This window comes from Mirounga leonina, unplaced genomic scaffold (assembly GCF_011800145.1).
Source record: "Mirounga leonina isolate KUSES-001 unplaced genomic scaffold, KU_Mleo_1.0 Mir_166, whole genome shotgun sequence".
NCBI classification, from domain to species: domain Eukaryota; kingdom Metazoa; phylum Chordata; class Mammalia; order Carnivora; family Phocidae; genus Mirounga; species Mirounga leonina.
This window is the reverse complement of record NW_023270418.1, coordinates 28,766,175-28,783,687: the sequence shown is the minus strand read 5'-3', so window position 1 is coordinate 28,783,687 and position 17,513 is coordinate 28,766,175. Positions and strand designations below refer to the sequence as shown.

The 17,513-nt window shown below is 61.5% G+C and overlaps 1 protein-coding gene across 1 annotated transcript; it reads left to right on the top strand.

The window, feature by feature from the left end:
* Positions 1 to 3,186: 3,186 nt before the first annotated feature.
* Positions 3,187 to 16,795, top strand: FADS3 (fatty acid desaturase 3). The gene is made up of 12 exons (XM_035012995.1): positions 3,187 to 3,565; positions 11,423 to 11,533; positions 12,028 to 12,225; positions 12,595 to 12,696; positions 12,825 to 12,947; positions 13,264 to 13,324; positions 13,898 to 13,974; positions 14,438 to 14,535; positions 14,922 to 15,018; positions 15,140 to 15,219; positions 15,424 to 15,549; positions 16,437 to 16,795. Exons 1-12 carry the CDS (start codon positions 3,359 to 3,361, stop codon positions 16,486 to 16,488), a joined length of 1,332 nt encoding a protein of 443 aa, XP_034868886.1. The 5' UTR covers positions 3,187 to 3,358; the 3' UTR covers positions 16,489 to 16,795.
* The last annotated feature ends 718 nt before the right edge of the window (positions 16,796 to 17,513 follow it).

Sequence of the window (17,513 nt, the reverse complement as noted above, 5' to 3'; positions counted from 1 at the left end):
TTTTACCATCCACCAAGCCCACCCGGATTGGATGCTGCCGGGACTGTGTACCTGGGCCACGGGGCTCCTGTCTGGGCCTCAGTTTGCTCCTCCATGAGTTGGGAAGATTGGACCACGTGACCTTTGCAGCCCCTCCCCCACCCCTTTTTCATTTATTTCATTGGGGTAAAAAGCGGTTTACCATCTTAACTTCCTGCCATCGTCTGTACGTGCCACACTTTCTTTACCCATCCATCCCTTGTTGGACATGTGGGTTGCTCCCACCTACTAGCTAATGTGAATGATGCTGATGTGGATGCGCGAGAGCAGTGATTTCTTCGAGGCCTTGCTTTCAGTTCCTTTGGATATTTACCGAGAGGCGGGTTCGCCCGGTGATATGCCACCGTTCTGTCTTCAGTTTTCCGAGGAACCTCCAGATCGTCTTCCGCAGAAGTGGTACCATTTTACGATCCTGCCAACAGTGCACAGGGGTTCCGGTTTCTCCACATCCTCGCCAACACGTGTCAACGTTGGTGTTTTTTGATAATTGCCTGTGAGGTGATAGCTCACTGTGGTTTTGACGTGCATTTCTCTGATGCTTAATGCCCTTGAGCTCATCTTTTCATATGCTTGTTGGCCTTGGACATCCTGAGGAGCCCTACCACGCACCAGAGTGATGCCTCCGGGGAGTGACTTTCGTGGCTGGTCGGACAGCTCTTCTGTCATTCTGTGGCCCCCGGCCCCCCTCACATGGCAACGAGTTGTGTCCAGGGCCTAATAACCAAGCCCACAGCGTGGCAAGCTTTAGCTCAAAGCCAAGTTGCAAAGCTCTGACTTGAGTCCGCTTTGTGCATCTGCTGAGAACACACACTGCCTGGGCTTTAGGACTGCTCTTTCTGGTAGGCCCAGAGCTTCCCCATGTCCCCCCAAAGGGGCCACCGCCGCACCTCTGCTGCTTGCCCGGGCCCCTGCTGGTCTGCACAAGTATCATTCAGCTCCCTGACCATGGCTAGTGGTTCCGTGGGGGCTAGAGACTTGAGTGTGTCCCACGAGAGGCGTGTCAGCTCACAGCCAGGAGACGCTCTGGGCCAGGGGCAAGCCACGGGTTGGAGGGGCTCAACCTCAAGCAGGCACCCTCCCCCCAAAATGCTCCAGCTGGCCAGACCCTCCTGGGCCTTTTGGCTAGTTCTCCCCTCCCCCTGCCTAAGCCCGATTCCTGGCGGTGGCCCAATGGCAGCTCAGGAATGTCAAGTGGAGCCTCTCCCTGACAGGGAGGGTGCGGGGAGGGGGATAATAGAGTCTCAAGTTCTCCTGGAGCCCCTGATTTTAGGAGAGTTGCAAGGTCCACTGGGTTGAAGCCTGGAGGGGTAAAGCCACCTATGGAAGGCCCCGAGGCCTACGGAGAAATCGTGTGGGCAGCTGTTGGTTCCGCTCTGAGAAAGAGACACACAGTTCAGGCCTTACAGGAACACAATGACAGGCGTCAGGAGATCTTGACCACCACTCTCTCCTTGCCAGGATCAAGTGGCCGGAGGGGCAGCACTGCCCCAAGCCCTGTCCTTGCTTTATGGCCTGGGGGACCCTGTGCAGGCCTTCATCTTCCTCATCTGCCTGGGAGCGGCTGGGGCAAGTGGAGGTTCTGATCCTCTCCAGTCCCCCAGGGGCCTTGCATGTGGCTGAGACCAGGTCGGGGCCCAGAGAAGGCGGCAGGAGTCAGCATCTGAACCCTGAGGGCTGCTGAAGCTGGGGTGGAGGCCCCGCCCCTTGTGGAGGGGCTGGAGATTGGGGCAGGAGGTTCAGTTCCTGTAAGAGCCTGCCTATCCTTGAGCTCACCTGCAAACATGGTGGCAGCAGGGGTATCTGCAGTCACCGCCCACCTCGGCCGCCAGCCACACACACCTCTGCTGCCCCCCACCCCCCCACACACATGCTCAGGGAGGGGGTTCAAGGACATCTCGGTGCTCAGGCAGCCCAGGGCCATGGGCAAGGCCTTCACGGTTGTCTTGGCAACCAAATAGAGGGGTCTCGGTACCAAGGAGAACCCAGAAGCCCCTTCAGCCTTTCCTGGCGCCCTGGCCCTCCTGCCCCACAAATACTAGCTTTAATGATTTACTACAAATTGTCAAACCAAGATAAAAGGTTAGCATATCGGCGAAATATACTTCGTGTTCTCCAAGTGCATTCCCTGAACGGGCGCAGCAGCATCACTCCCCTGCGAACCTGTTCCAAATGCAATTCTCCGCCCCCAAACCAGCCCTGCTGAATCCCACCCTGGCGGCGAGCGCAGCGGTCCTGCCTTAACAGGCTCTCCGGTGATCCCGCTGTGCTCGAGTTTCATACCCCCGCTGCCCTGCAGCACAGCCTTGGCCTGATTGCCTTCCATGTCGAGTGTGAACGCCTCGCTTCTAGGAACAGGTGTCTTTATCTCAAAAACACACAGAAAGTAGTTTGGGGAGCACCTTACACTCTCGAAAGGACTTGAATTTATTTAAGTAAAAATGGGGGAGGGGGCTGCAACAAGCAGAGCAGCCAGTGAATGACAGCGACCCGCTACCGATGCCGGGGCCCCTGCCCCCCTTCCACATGCCCACCCTGCAGCCCCAGCGGCAGGAAGACCACGCCCCCCGCCCCCCCACCCCGCAGACCGCCCCGCGCGGGGCCGGATGGCGCGGCCGGTCGCTCAGCCCCGACGGCGGCCTCGCTGCGCAGACGCTGGGGGCCGATTGTTTGAAAGCTATTTACAGTCACCCCGAGGCAGCGTTCCCACCTCCGTGCGCTCAGGACTGAACGTTCCAGGACGCGTGGCTGGAAGCCCCGTGTGCGCAGCGTGTGGTTCCAAACCCCGCTGGCGCAGACCTGGGCCCCGAGGGCAAGGCCGCACCGGTCAAGGGTGTAAAGTCCCCGCCCCTCCCCCGTGCCCCCCGCCCCGCCCGCCCGCCGGGCGCCGCGAGCCGCGAGCCGGGAGCCCGGCGCGGGGCAGCGCCCGGCGTGGTGGCCGCGGCCCCCGCAGGCGGGGTGGGCCCGCCGGGACACCGCCCGGACACCGCCCGGACACCGCCCTCGCCGGCCCGGAGCGCGGCGCAGCCAATGGAGGCCGAGGCGCCGCGCGGGGATTGGAGCGGGCGCGGGGCGGGCCGGCGGGGCCGGGCGGGGGGAGGAGGCGAGGCGGGCGCTGTCAGCGCGGTTATAAGGGAGGGAAAAGTTCCCTGCGCCGGGAGCCGGGCAGGCGCACGCTCGTACGGCGGCCGCAGCGGCAGGGCGGGGCCGCGGAGGAGCCGGTGGCGGCGGAGGACGCCCCCGGGGCCGCGACTCGCTCCCCTCGGGGTCTCTGGCGGACCTCGCCAAGGTACCGGCGGCCCGAGGGCTTTCGCACGCAGCCATGGGCGGCGTCGGGGAGCCCGGCGAGGGACCCGCGCAGCCGGGGGCGCCGCTGCCCGCCTTCCGCTGGGAGCAGATCCGCCAGCACAACCTGCCGGGCGACAAGTGGCTGGTCATCGAGCGTCGCGTCTACGACATCAGCCGCTGGGCACAGCGGCACCCGGGGGGCAGCCGCCTCATTGGCCACCACGGCGCGGAGGACGCCACGGTAAGCAAGCCCACCGCTGGCCGGGTGGAGCCTGGCGCTGGCTGGGGCCTGGTCGTGGGCACGGGGACTCTCTCTACTTGCGGGGTCTGGCATCCTTTCTACTCTTCGCTGACCTTTGAGCTCCTGGTCCGGGACCCAGGATTGGGATGGACAAGCCAGGGCCGGATGTGGAGTAAGGAGGCCAGGTCTCTGCATGGAGGACCTGCACACCTGGCCACAGGGCTGGGCTGGGCCAGAGCTGGTCTGTGCAGGAGTAAGGGGCTCTCAGGTGGGTGTGTCATGGTCAAGGAGCCCTCCTTGTGCCCTGAGCTCCTCCTCTCAGTTCTGGGTCCCCCAGGCCAGGTTCCTTTTGCTGAGTGCCAGGGGTAGGGTGGGGTCCCCCGGGAGACTGGCAGGGATGTGCCACCAGAGGCTGGGGGCTGGGCAGCAAAGCTTGGGCAGGGCCCAGAGGTCTGTGGCTTTTGCAAAAGCCACTGTAAACCGCTCTGAGGGGCAGTGACTCACCTCTCCTGGGCTGGCAGCTACACGTGGGAGAACTTTGCCAGCCAGGCTGGGTGGGCCTCCTCGGGAAGCATGGTCACCCCAGGAATAGGCTGGCCCTGGCGGACCCCAACTTCCCCTTCCCAGCCCATATCTAGACATGCCTTGCCAAGGAGGGATGTGGCCTGGTCCACTGGGACTGTCTGGCCGGAGTCCAGCAGTCCCCCCATCCAGAGACGACGAGTTGAGGCCACGATGCTCTGCCTTGAACGTCTAGAATTCTGGGTTGGCCACCCTGAGTACCAGGAGTCTTCAAGATATCAGGAGATGAATCCCTAACTGGCAGAACTTTAAGCAGCAGAAGAAATTGTGCTCTGTCCCAGGAGGTCAGTGTCCCTGTTTACCAGGGTTGCCGGGTTGGGCGATCTCCATGGACTCTTTAAGGGAAAAGGTCTTTCTTCCCCACTTCTACCCTAAGAAACTGAGGGTTTAGAGTCAGAAGCCTCCTGAAAGTCTAGAACCTGACAGAAAGCCTTGTCCATGGGCCAGGTGGTGGCCATGGAGTTGAAGATGACTGGGGGCCAACAGTGTGTGACCACGCACAGGCCTGTATGCGTGTGCACTGAACACATTTGTGTGCATGGTCGTACGTGTGTGCATTTCTGCTGGGGGGTTGGGGGGGGTGAGGTGCCACGACTCTGACCACCCCTCAAGGCCACCCCAACCTTGGAGCTGAGGGGCAGGATGGAGGCAGGAGAGGGGAAGGATGACATAGAGCATTTCTCAATTACTTGCTCCTGCTTGGTGCCCAGGCCGGTGCTGGGGGCCTCCCGCATGGGAACCCCATCATACAGTTAGGGCTCGACCCCGAGACCTCCATCTGACAGATTTCGCATTGGTTCATCGCCAGTAAGGTCTGTTTCCCATTTCCAAAAAGCAATCTGTCTGCTCCTTGGGGCTGGGTCCTGGCTCTGCCACTGGAGACTTTGAGTGACCTTGAACCAGGTGTTACTCCTCTGAGCCTCAGTTTCTTCATCTGTAAAGTGGGGAGAGCTGAGCCAGACAGTGAGCCGCCTGCGGGCAAGACCGTGCCTTCTCAACTTTGTGGTCCTGGGGCTGCCACGTAGTGGCTCCTGGTTGGTACGTGTGGCTGGCTGGTAAGCGTGAGTGTGCCCTGCAAACCACACAGGGCAGTGGACTAGCCGGGGCATGGCCGCCCCTGGGCTGAGTGGCCTTGTCTCATTCTATCCAGGTCTGGAACGGGAAGGAGTTGCACTGGGGCCATCTTAGCTTCCTCAGGGTCCAAACACTGGGCCGGAGTTGCCAGAAATACCTGGTCTGTTCGGGCCAAAGGGGTTCTGAGGTGGCTGGGGGGCCACAACGTTTGTCTCTGATGGGCCCACAGCACAGATGACAGATGCTGTGTGTGGTCGAGTCCAGGCCCAGGCACCCCATTCCAGGCTGTGTTCCCTCCCCACCCTTCATTAGCCCCAGCCGCCCATCAGCTGTTCTCATGTCCAGGCAACAGAAGCCTTCCTGCCAGGAAATTCCCAGAGTTCCTGTGCCATGAAGTCAGCCTGTGGCCATCCTGGGATACAAAGCTGGGTACCCTGGGGAGAGTGCTCTGGGCCCTGAGCCAGGTTTGCCTAAGAAGTCAGAGGCGGCTTGAGACTAGCTGAGCCAGCCAGGGAAGGGCGAGGCCTGGCTGCTGCTGGTCAGAAGTGTACCAGGGCTGGGCACTGAGTACCTACTATGTGCTGGGCTCCAAATTCAGCATTTGATTGATAGGTACTCTTCTAATCCTCAGGATACCCCTATGAGGCCGGTACTTTTAGTGATTTTCCCACTTTACAGATGGGAAAACTGAGGCTCAAAAAAGGAAAGTGACTTGAAATTAAGTGGCAGGGTCTGAGATGTGAATCCATAGCCCATCCTCTTCAACATGCTGCCCTGTGGCTTAACTGGGTTTTTCCCATTCATTCATTCTTCACTTACTGAATCATTAAACCCACCAGCAGGTAGATATTCAGTGAGCATACTGTATCCACCAAACTCTGTTCTAACCTCTGAAGATACAGCCGCGAACAAAACATCGCAAGGACCAAGGACGAAGTTCCTTGGCAGGGGATTGAGCTAGAGCAGAGACTCAGAGGTGGGAAGGTACTCAAGGAACAGCAAGGATATTGGCGGGGCTGGAGTGCAGTAGTGGGGAGAGGGGCACGCAGTGAGGTCCAGAGGTAACGGGGAGCTGGCTCCTGCTGGGCTTCCGTGTCCCCGAAAGCAGAACTTCGGTTTTATTCTAAGGGGATCTTGGAGGGCAGAGCAGGGAAGCCAGGGCAATCTGAGATACATTTAAAAGGATCCCTAATGTGGAGGGGAAGGCAGAGCCCTCCAGGAGAAGGGCAGGAGGCTAAGGGAAGAGACGGTGGGGACCTACCTTCTCCCAGGTGAGGTCACTCAGAAGAGGTGGCCATTCACCTGGGCTCTGAAGGGCAGGCATGGCCAGGGCAGAAGGCAGGAGCTGCTCGGGGCCCAGGTGCACCAGGGGGGCGGTATTAGGAGTTAGCTTCAGGGGGTGTTCAGACAACAACGCACTGAAGGCAGGTATGAGTGTTGGCCCATTTTGCAGATGAGGAGACAGGCTGAATGTGGGTGACATGAAGGGACTTTCTTGGGGCCCTCAAAGGGCAGGGCCTTGTCCTTGGGCTTGGAGGGTGGGGTTTGTGTCTGGGTCGGAGCTGGGGGGAGGTGGGGCAGATGGGGGGCTCTAGAGGGAGGGGGGGCTCAGAGGGGGCTGGCCGGGAATGCAGAGGACCTGGCTCCAGAGCCCATGCTCTTCCCACCCACCACGCCGGCTGCCTGCGTAGCCCGGCTGCCTGACAGCACTCCCCATGGAGTGTGACCTCCCTGGGCTCCGTGGGTGGTTTCTGCAGGGTCCCCACCCACTCAGGCTCCTTCCCAGGGTAGTTGCAGTGCCAGGCTCCTGCCCTGGGGGAGTGCTGGGCAGGAACACCGTGCAGATGTAGGGACGCTGGTGGCCCCAGCACGCTGGTGGCCCTCTGCTTTTCTTGCCGAGGGCACCCAAGCATGGTTTCCCACGAAACAGCTAGGAAGAGCCAGAGCGGGAGAGTGGTGGTAGAGAAAGGACCACGTGTCAGACGGCCTGGCCCCTTTGGGGTGCCTGACACTTGTGAAGCCAAGGTGCTGGGTGGAACCCTAATGTGGGTACCGGCCCATCACCAGGGGCACCGGGAGCGGCTCTCTGGGAGGGTCTGTCCTTGCGCTGGGCTGGCCTGCACGGGTGGGAGTTGGGTGGGCCGTGTTCAGAGTTCAGAGCCTCTGTGTCTTCATGTCCCCGTCTATAAAACGGGGACCCTGATACTACCTTCCCACTGGCTCCGCTAAGGAGTGCTGGGGTCGGGGGATGGGAAGGAGCATGCGTGCTGGGCATGAGGGCCTCCTTCATCTTCCCACCTGGGAGAGGGACGGAGGGAGGGATTCCTGGGGTATTCCCTGAGGCTTACCCCCCCCCCCCATTGTCACAACTCAACAGAGGCTTAAGGAGGCCGCAAGCACAGACCCAGACCACCTGAGCCCCCAGCAGCCCTGCTGCATTCCCTTCCTGATCTGGAACATTCCCGATCCTTCGGGGAGTGACCAGGAATGCTTGCCCGTCCCCACTGTGTCCCTGTTCCCCCGCTTCCGGCTGGCAGGGTGCACTCCACTCTCCTACCTCAACGCCCACAGGCCCGCCCTTGGAGACCGCTAAACCCCAGTGGACTTGGGAGAGGGGCATGTTGGGCCAGCGGTGGGGCGGGTGGGGGGGGGCTCGGCCAGAGCTGGACGCCAGGCCCTTCTAAGGGCCTGCACTGACTCCGTCCTCCCGGCAGCCCCGCGAGATGGGCGTCGGTGGTTTCTGCTGTCCTAATGAGGAAATACGAAATGGAGGGGCATGCGATCTTGTCTGTGCTCCCCAGCTCGGCTCGTAACGCTGCTCAGATGCCGGCCCCAGCAGGCTGGTGCAGAGCCTTAGCTGGCTGCTACTCGGGGCTCACGAGGGGCTGTGGGGCAGGGCAGGAGCCCCTGCAGGGGCCGAGGCAGGGCTGGGAGGGCGTGGGCATCCCCGCCCTGCCGTGACGATCTCTGGCCTGGGCGGATGCCCCTACCACGCTGAGCCTCCGTTCCAGTAAAATGGTTCTTACCCCTGCCTTGTGGGCTGTGGAGGGTTGGCTCTTGTCCCCGCCCTGCCGTGACGATCTCTGGTCTGGGCGGATTCAAATCCCCGCCCTGCCGTGACAATCTCTGGCCTGGGCGGATGCCCCTACCACACTGAGCCTCCGTTCCAGTAAAATGGTTCTTACCCCTGCCTTGTGGGCTGTGGAGGGTTGGCTCTTGTCCCCTTATTCACACCTGCTATCCAGCCCCAGCTCTGCCAGGCCCTGGGGACAGCCCTGTGGACGGAGCCTCTCACTGCTACTAGCAGCTTATGTTAGGGCCACTGGCAGCCTCACCCAGCTCTGTTCTAGGCCCGCGGGAGAGACCTGGAGTGCCACCCTTGGCACATTAGGTGGGGGAGGACCGTAGGATGTTTCCAGGTGCACCAGGGGTAGGTGAGGGTGGGGTCTCCTCAGGCAGTGCAGCCCAAGAAACGCCAGGACCCCCCCTCCTGTGCCCCACAGTCCAGCCTCCAAGCAGCTGGGTCCTTGGCTCTGTGGGATGGTGGCCAGCTTCGTGGTGAGGGCCACGCTCCACCCCCCCCCCCCCCCTCCCCGGCCCCGGAGACCCACCGCCCCCCCTCTGGCCCAGGAGTGGTCACCCTGGGGCTACTGCTGAGTGGCCCCCAAGCACAGTTTTACAGTCAGACTGGGTTCTGATCTAATCTCCATCAGATGGAGCTGTGTGACCTTTGTCCGTGGCTTAACCTCTCTAGGTCTTCTGCCCAGCCCCTGGGTCCTTAAGCAGTGGCCCAGAGAGGATCTGGTCACATGGCCCTGGCAAGTGTTCCAGCAAAAGCTGTTTGCTGGTGCATCAGGTTTTGGTCTGAGGCCAGCGATGCACCTTGTTGGGACTGAGAGCATGAGAAGAACAGGCTCGGGGCGCCTGGGCGGCTCAGTCTGTTAGGCGTCCGACTCTTGGTTTCGGCTTAGGTCATGATATCATGGTTGTGGGATTGAGCCCAGCATTGGGCTCCATACTCAGTCTGGAGTTGGCTTCAGATTCTTTCTCCTCTCCCTCTCGCAAATAAATAAATAAAATCTTAAAAAAAAAGAACAGGCTCAGCGGTGCCCACCTGCTTTCCAAGGACCTGCCACAGCCCTGCCCATCCCCTCTCATTAGCCAGAGCTTTGTCTGTGAGCTGTGGGATTTTCTCACCGGCCCTTTGGGGGCTCACACTTCCCCTTGTCACGCCAGGGGATAGACCTGGCTGGAAGTCCCTCAGGTGGCCCTCGGCCTTGGTGCATACCCAGGCGTGGCCTGGGTGAGTCGGGACCCAGGGAGAGAGTCCAGGAGGCTGGCCTGTTCCTGCAGCAACTCAGCTCCAGAGCATGGCCCTGGAGCATCTGGGGGTCTGCTGGGCGCCAGGGTGGCCCCAGAACACAGAGGATGGGGGAGAAGAAGGGCTGGAAGAGGAGGGAAGGAATCCTGTGGTGTAGCTCTCTGCTGCCAGGGGAGTTTTAGAGGAAGCAAGCAGGAATCAGAGTCAGTGCTCATCAGCCTTCGAAAGGAAGGAAATTCTACCACCTGCTACAACATGGATGAAGCTTGAGGACAGGATGCTGAGTGACAAGTTAGTCACAAAAGGACAAATATGTTTGATTCCTCTTATCAGAGGTCCCTAGAGCAGTCACATTCCTAGAGACAGCAGAGTGGTGGTTGCCGGGGGCTGGGGAGGGGGGGCCGTCAGTGTTTCGTGGGGGCAGAGGTGAAAAAGTTGCGGAGGTGGATTGTGGTCGTGGTCACCAGCAGTGTGAATGCACTTGATGCCACTGAACAAAATGGTTAAAAGAGTAAAGTAAGAAAACAAAAAAAGTTATGCTCTGCATCCAGAGCCAGAAAGGTGCTGAAGTCTTGCCCTCTTCTGCCTGGTCCCAGCAGGAGGACAGACTTGCTCAAGGTCACAGCGAGTGGGTCAGCTGGAGCCCCAGAGCCGTCTTCCCTCCCGGCTTCCCAGGAGGCCCCGGGCCAGGCAGCTTCCTGTGGGGCCAGTCTCCCCTCCACCTCCTCTCCCCCAAGTCAAGGTCGCCCTGGAGAGGGGGAGGTCTGCACTACACAGCCGTCTCCCCTCTTAGGAGCTCAGGAAAGGGCCCCCAAGTCACCTTCCCCAGGGCCTCGGTTATTCCAGAAGCTTCACCCTCCCAGCAACCCCCCCAACCCGTCTCTAGGCTGCTCCTGGCCAGCAAGAGAGCAGACAAAAGGAAAAGGGACCCCTCGGGTGGATTCCGCAGGTGTGGCCTCTAAGTGGGGGCTGGAGGGGCCTGAAGTGCTTCCTCCCCACAGGACCGCGTGGGATGTCCAGTAGCAAGTATAGGGGCCCAGCTGTCCATTTGAACATCCCCCAGAAGCTGGAAGGCTTGTTAGCAAGGGAACAATAGGAGGCCCCATGCGTTCTCAGCCTTCTTCAAAGCTGTTTCCTTTGGCAGCCAGCAGGCCCCTTCCCCAGGCCCGCCGGGACAGCCTCTCACCCCAGTCCCTGGTCAGGGCAGCTGGGTGGCGAGGGCTAGTTCGTTCAGAGAGAGCCTCTGAAAGTCCAGGGATAAAGATCCAGTGAAGAACTGGGAACAAGAACAAGCCTGTGGCACCAGGACTCGATCAGCAAGACTAAGGGAGCCCAGTTGGCTCACATTTCAGAGCTGCCTGGGCCGGCTTCCTCACTGGTCCCGGGCCCTAGCGCTTTGGCTTTGGCCCTCTAACCCCTGTCGCATTGCACCCCACCCCCAGCTGTTACAGAATCACGGGAATGTGTGATATTTATTTCATTTGCTTTTTTAAAAAAAGTGGTATTTTTCCCCTCTGTTTTTAAAATCAAATGTGTTTAACTGTTTCAGTGTCTCCCTTGCAAACCTAAGAACTCAGTCTGTGTGGCCCTTGCCTGATTTTTGGACCCCCCCCCACCCCCCTTCTGGGGAAAGCAGCTGGGGCCAGGCAGGTGAGGAGCTTCCAGCAGGACACCTAGGGCCTGGGGAGGACCCAGCCGGGCCAGTGGGCAAGGCCGACCCGTTTGGCCCTATTTATCTGACCACAAAACATTCAGCTGCGTCTCCATCCATCGGAGCCCCGCACTTCCATCTGCGGTCCTCCTCCTGCCTTGTCTGCCTGCTGCCTCTGGGGGCCGCCGGAGCTGTCTGTCTGTCCCCCTGACTGTTGGCCTTCCTTCAGGATGCCTTCCACGCCTTCCACCAGGACCTCAATTTCGTGCGCAAGTTCCTGCAGCCCCTGCTGATTGGAGAGCTGGCCCCGGAGGAGTCCAGTCAGGATGGACCCCAGGACGTGAGCTGGGGGGAGGGGGTTGCTGGGGGGGGCATCGCCAGGAGCAACTCCGTCCACATTCCCCCCAGGGGCCCCCCGGGGCCAAGGCTGGGTTTACCATCCCTCCCTGGGCAGGTAGCCGAAGGTGGAGCTAGAGGGACGCCTGCAGGAACCCGGGGCTGCGGGGCTGGCTGGGCCAGCATTTGCTGGTGTTTCCTGCTCTGGGCCCAGTATCCCCATCTACACTGAGAGTTTGGACGCACTGGGTTCTTAGGGTTTGCCCCGCTCTGGCTTTCTCTGCTTCTCACGTGCCCCATACCTTTTGTGGGGCGAGGCTTTGCCACCAGCCGACTCCCCGGCTCAGACCCCAGGCTGGTGCTCTCGCCCCTCCGTCCCTCCAGCTGCACCCCCAGGATCTCACACTGGGACCGGCTGAGGCATGGGTCGCTGTTGGAGGCTCCCTGGGACCACTGGGAGCTCGCTTCTATAGCCAACCAGCCCTTCCACTGTGGCAGGCCCAGCTGGTCGAGGACTTCCGCGCCCTGCGCCAGGCGGCTGAGGACATGAAGCTGTTTGAGGCCAAGCCCGCCTTCTTCGCTCTCCTGCTGGGCCACATCCTGGCCATGGAGGTGCTCGCTTGGCTCCTCATCTACCTCTTCGGCCCGGGCTGGGTGCCCAGCACCCTTGCCGCCCTTGTCTTGGCCACCTCCCAGGTGACTCCAGCACCGTTTTGCCACCACCTGAACTATCTAGTAGATACGGGGCCTGGCACACCAGGACACTCTGGACATATTTGCTGAGTGAATGAATGAATGAATGAATGAGCAGCAGAGGTTCCCAAAAGGCGTGTATCTGTAGGTCAAGCTGCATTTTAAACAAGCTCCCTGACAGACTTGCAAGCCCCTAGGCCTCCCGAATCTCAGTTGTCCTCATCTGTTAAAAAGAGGAAGATGGCTCACAGGGTCTTAAAACCCAACATTAGCTGTGGGGGTGCCCTGGACCTGGGAGGGCTCCCTGGGGCTCCAGAGCTGGGCCCCCCATGGTTCCCTCCCACTGGCTCCTAACCCTGCTCCTGCCCCCAGGCTCAGTGCTGGTGTCTGCAGCATGACCTGGGCCATACCTCGGTCTTCAGGAAGTCCCAGTGGAACCACGTGGCCCAGCAGTTTGTGATGGGGCAGCTGAAGGTGAGGGTGGGGGCGGGTGGTCGGGAGCCAGGGGCTGAGCTGGGGCTGTCTCGCCGGGTCTGTGCGAGATTGCAGGCACGGGGTGGAGGACCTGGCCCCTGCCCTGAGAGCCCCTCTCACCCCTATAGGGCTTCTCAGCCCACTGGTGGAACTTCCGCCATTTCCAGCACCACGCCAAGCCCAACATCTTCCACAAAGACCCAGACGTGACCGTGGCACCCATCTTCCTCCTGGGGGAGCCGTCCATTGAGGTGTGTGGGGAGAATATGGACTCACTCGGCTGGGCCTGCAGCTCATTGGGGGGGAGGGGCGGGGAGGACTGTGGCCACCGAGTCCCTTGCTGTAGCCCAGACCTGGCCCTTGACCCAGCTCCCCCCGCCCCCGACTCCAGGCCTCGCCCCTGCCCGAGGGCCTCCTCTTCCCTGCTTGCCAGCCGGGTGGGGGCTGGGGATGGGCCCAGTGGCCAGAACCTGGGGTTGCCTTGCCCCCAGCCAGCCCCCTGCCCCGACCTGGGAGGAGGAAGAGGGCCTGGCAGGCCGCTCTCCCCAGCCCCGGCTGTCTCCACAGTACGGCAAGAAGAAGCGCCGCTACTTACCCTACAACCACCAGCATCTGTACTTCTTCCTGAGTGAGTGTCTGTGTGTCCTGCCAGAGGTGGGGGCACAGTGGGGCCTGGGACCGTGCCTGCCAGCCCTGGACAGAGGTCGCCACCGCCTCCCGGGACAGGGGCCCACTTGTTAAACCTCCCTCCATACGGCACCTGCAGGCCTCTCCCAGCCCCGGTCGCCCCGGTCACCCCAGCCTGCGGCCAGGCCTGACTGTCCCCTCGCCAGAGGCCGCCACGGCCCTGCCCTGCCCGAAGCGTTCAGAGTTCCCTCCTGCACTCACACCAGAGGGGTCCGGAGCCCTAGAGCATTAGGACAGTCGTTGGGGCGGCCAGGGTGAGGGTTTAAGGGTCGGGACGTGGGAAGCTGGCCCCAGCCTGCGGAAGGCTCAGATGCCAAGGGAAGATCGTGGACTAGGCCTTGTGGGTGATGCGAGGTCACCCAGCTGGAGGGGACCGGCACCAGGTCCCACAGGTGTTCCCGGGATAACAGCTCCTCGCTCCCCAACTCCCCAAGCCCCGTGGATGTCCACCCTCGGCCTGCTCTGCTTGGCTGCCAGCCCTGCTCCTCCTGAGCCCCCTTGTGCTCCCTTGCAGTCGGCCCACCGCTGCTCACGCTGGTGAACTTTGAAGTGGAAAATCTGGCCTACATGCTGGTGTGCATGCAGTGGGCGGTGAGTGGGGGTTCTGCTCGGGTCCCCTAGGGAAGCCAGCTGTGGCAGCAGGAGGTAGGGCACGAGGGGGCAGCCCTGCCCACGAATGCAAACAGGTGTGCACGGGACTCTGATACACGTGTGTGTGTGTGCGCGTGCGCACGTGAGTGTGCACGGGGTGTGCTGGGGGTCTCTCCCAATCAGGGTGTCCTTCCAGGGGGTGGGGATCCCCTGGGCCGACTCTGCCAGGCATTTGTCTCCCACAGAGGGGTCCCCCCATGGCACCTTCCCCTCCAGAGTCAGTCCCATGAGGCTGGCAAGGCAAAAGGACCCTGTCCCTTTACCTTGCTGAGAAAAACCGAGGCCCAGAGGCAGACGGGGACCCGTGCAGGGCTCCGAGGCGCAGCCAGCAGGAGGGGTGGATGACCCCAGCTCCCCTCCCGGCTGCCTCGGGGCCTCTGTGCTCCTCTCCCCTCCTCCGCAGGACTTGCTCTGGGCCGCCAGCTTCTACTCGCGCTTCTTCCTGTGCTACAGTCCCTTCTATGGCCTCCCTGGGGCCCTGCTCCTCTTCGTCGCTGTCAGGTACGGCCAGGTTTGGAATGGCAGCGAGTTGGAGAGGCCACACACAGGCAGCAGGGGACCCCGACCACAGCCCTCCGCTCTCAGAGCCTCCACGTCCCCATCTGCAGTATGGGGACAGCAGGGTTGCCTCCCTGGGTGGCTGAGGAACATGAGTGGCAGGATCCCAGGGACAGTGGGTCTGGGCGACGTGGCCTGGCTTACAGGGGGCCCCGTGGATGGCCACCCTCACGAGCAGGACTGCTCTGGGCTCCGCTGAGCAATGGCCCCTGCTTTGCCCAGTGGGGGAGGGGCTACTGCAATCCCGTGGCGCAGATGAGGAAGCCGAGGCCCAGGTCTGATCCAGGTGGTGAGCTGGACACGGGCAGTGCCTGAGCCTCCCCTCACAGGGTCCTGGAGAGCCACTGGTTCGTGTGGATCACGCAGATGAACCACATCCCCAAGGAGATCGGCCACGAGAAGCACCGGGACTGGGCCAGCTCTCAGGTGGGCCGCTGGGGCGCCGCCGGGCCGAGTCCCCGCTAGGGGGAATGGGGGCCCTGGCAGGGCTGCCAGGTCCGGGCCCCTTGCCCACCTGTCTCACCGGTGCCCCACCCGTTCCTGGCAGCTGGCAGCCACCTGCAACGTGGAGCCCTCGCTCTTCACTGACTGGTTCAGCGGGCACCTCAACTTCCAGATTGAGCACCAGTGAGCGTGGTCCCTGGAGGCCCCACGGGGGTGGGAGTGGGTCCCGAGCCCAGGGGCTGACGAGGGGCCCCTGTGTCCACTCTTTCCCTGGGGAGGCCAAGACATAAGCCCGGGACTCCCTGGAGGCCTGGGAGGTGATGGGTGGGTAGGGGCTCCCTCCAGCACCCCCTCGCCTCAGGTGCCAGCCCACACTCTCCCCGCCAGCCTCTTCCCCACGATGCCAAGGCACAACTACCGCAGGGTGGCCCCGCTGGTCAAGGCCCTGTGTGCCAAGCATGGCCTCAACTACGAAGTGAAGCCCTTCCTCACCGCCCTGGTGGACATCGTTGGGTAAGGGCCCTCCATGCGCGGCGGCTCCCCTGGGGCCCCTTCCTGGGCACACAGGTCCCTCTCCAAGAGCTGGCACTCGAGGCCTTTTTTTTTTTTTTTTTTTTTAAGATTTTATTTTTATTTATCACAGAGACACAGCGAGAGAGGTGGGAGAGGGAGAAGCAGGCTTCCCGCTGAGCGGGGAGCCCGATGTGGGGCTCGATCCCAGGACCCTGGGACCATGACCTGAGCCGAAGGCAGATGCTTAACGACTGAGCCACCCAGGCGCCCCACTCGAGGCCTTGCTGATCAAACTTTCTGTCCTCAGCCTGTGCCCTCCCTCCTTTCCCAGGGCTCTCTCATACCGCCGGGTTTAGGGAGCACCTTTTGGGGACCCAGGCCCTGTCCTGAGGGCTGTCGATGCATCAGTATCTATGAGCAGAACAGGCCGAGATCCCTGCCTTCCTGGAGCTGACATCCTAGTAGGGGAAACAGAAAGCAGTTAAAATAAGTACAGAAAATGTGGGAAGAGAAGATATACTTTGGCAAAACAAAACCATGAAACCTAAGAACGGGAGCGGGCGAGGGGATGGGAGGGCTAGGCAGGACTTGCGGTTTTTAATAGGGTGGCAGGGTAGGTGGTATTGAGAAAGCGCCACGTAAGCAGAGATGGGGACAAGGGGGGAGGGCTGGGATGGGAACGTGTGTGGCGGTGGGTGGGGGGAGAGACTACCTGGGGCAAGGGAAGAGTGCAAAGGCCTCTCCCAGTGACCCTTCTGCACCACCCCCACCCCCATGCCAGCCTCCTGCCCCAGAGGAATGGGGACAAGTCCACTCACCCTCACTGTCTTGGGGGGAAGGGGCTAGTATCTTGCAGTTAACACATCCACCCCATCTCTGCCTCCTAGATCCCTGAAGAAGTCTGGCGACGTCTGGCTGGAAGCCTACCTCCACCAGTGAGGGCAGCATGCAGGGCCCCGGCTGCCACCAAGCTGGCCCAGGCAGGCTTGACCCCTCCGCCCCCCTGCCCCCCTCCCCACCTGGCGTAGGGGGCCCTGCCCACCCTTCTGGATCTGCTGTCTTCACCTCGGCCCCCTCACCTGTCTGCTTGGCAGCCCTAAGGCCATGGTTCTTGGCCAAACAGGACCAGGGCTAGGGGGATGGTACATAAAGCCACACAGCATGGCATGTTTTCCTAGAGCAAAAATTTAGGGAAAACTGTTATTTTTATATAAAAACAAACCCAGATCTGTGATGGAGTAGAGTATTGAATCTGCAAGAATCTTGGGGCTGGAGTCTGCCCCAGACTTCCTGAGAGGAGTTCGGGCCCTTGGGTGCTGGGAGATGGGGGCAGGGGGATAAATGGTGACTTTCAGAGGTCCCCTCTGCCCTGGGTCGGGGAGCCAGCAGCTGCCCCAGGCTCAGATCTCTCTGTGGGCCTGGGCCGTCCCTTCCTATTCTTTACCCACTCACCAGCAACCTTGGGCAGTCACGTTGGGGTCCCCTCACCTGAGTCCTCTACACAGCGGGACGGGGGCTGGTCCAGCAGACCAGGGCTCAGGGCAGAAGGCCATGTCCACAGGCGCCCCGTGAGCACAGGAAGCGAAGCCAGTATGGCCCGGACCTGCACTGGCCTCCCGCAGCCTCCGTGATGAGGGGCCTCCTCGGGCCACCCGCCGGTCCTGCACTTGGCATCAGGCTGGTGGGGGTGCAGGTTGACTGTGCTCAGTGGCCCCCAAGAGCGGGGGACACCGGCCTTCTCGAACGCCTGCCTGGGACCAGGTTCCTGTGTGGTGTCAGCAGCTTAAAGAAAATGAAGCGCTGAGCTAGGATTTCTCTGAGGGCCTTTCTGGAGCGGGAGCCGGAGTCCCCCCATCCGCCGCAGGATGCCCCTCACTTTGTCAGGCCTGCCATTGCCGCGGGCTGGGTTCTCTTCAGGAGGTGGAAGGGGCACACATCCTGGAGATCTTCTCCAGTCCTTTCCC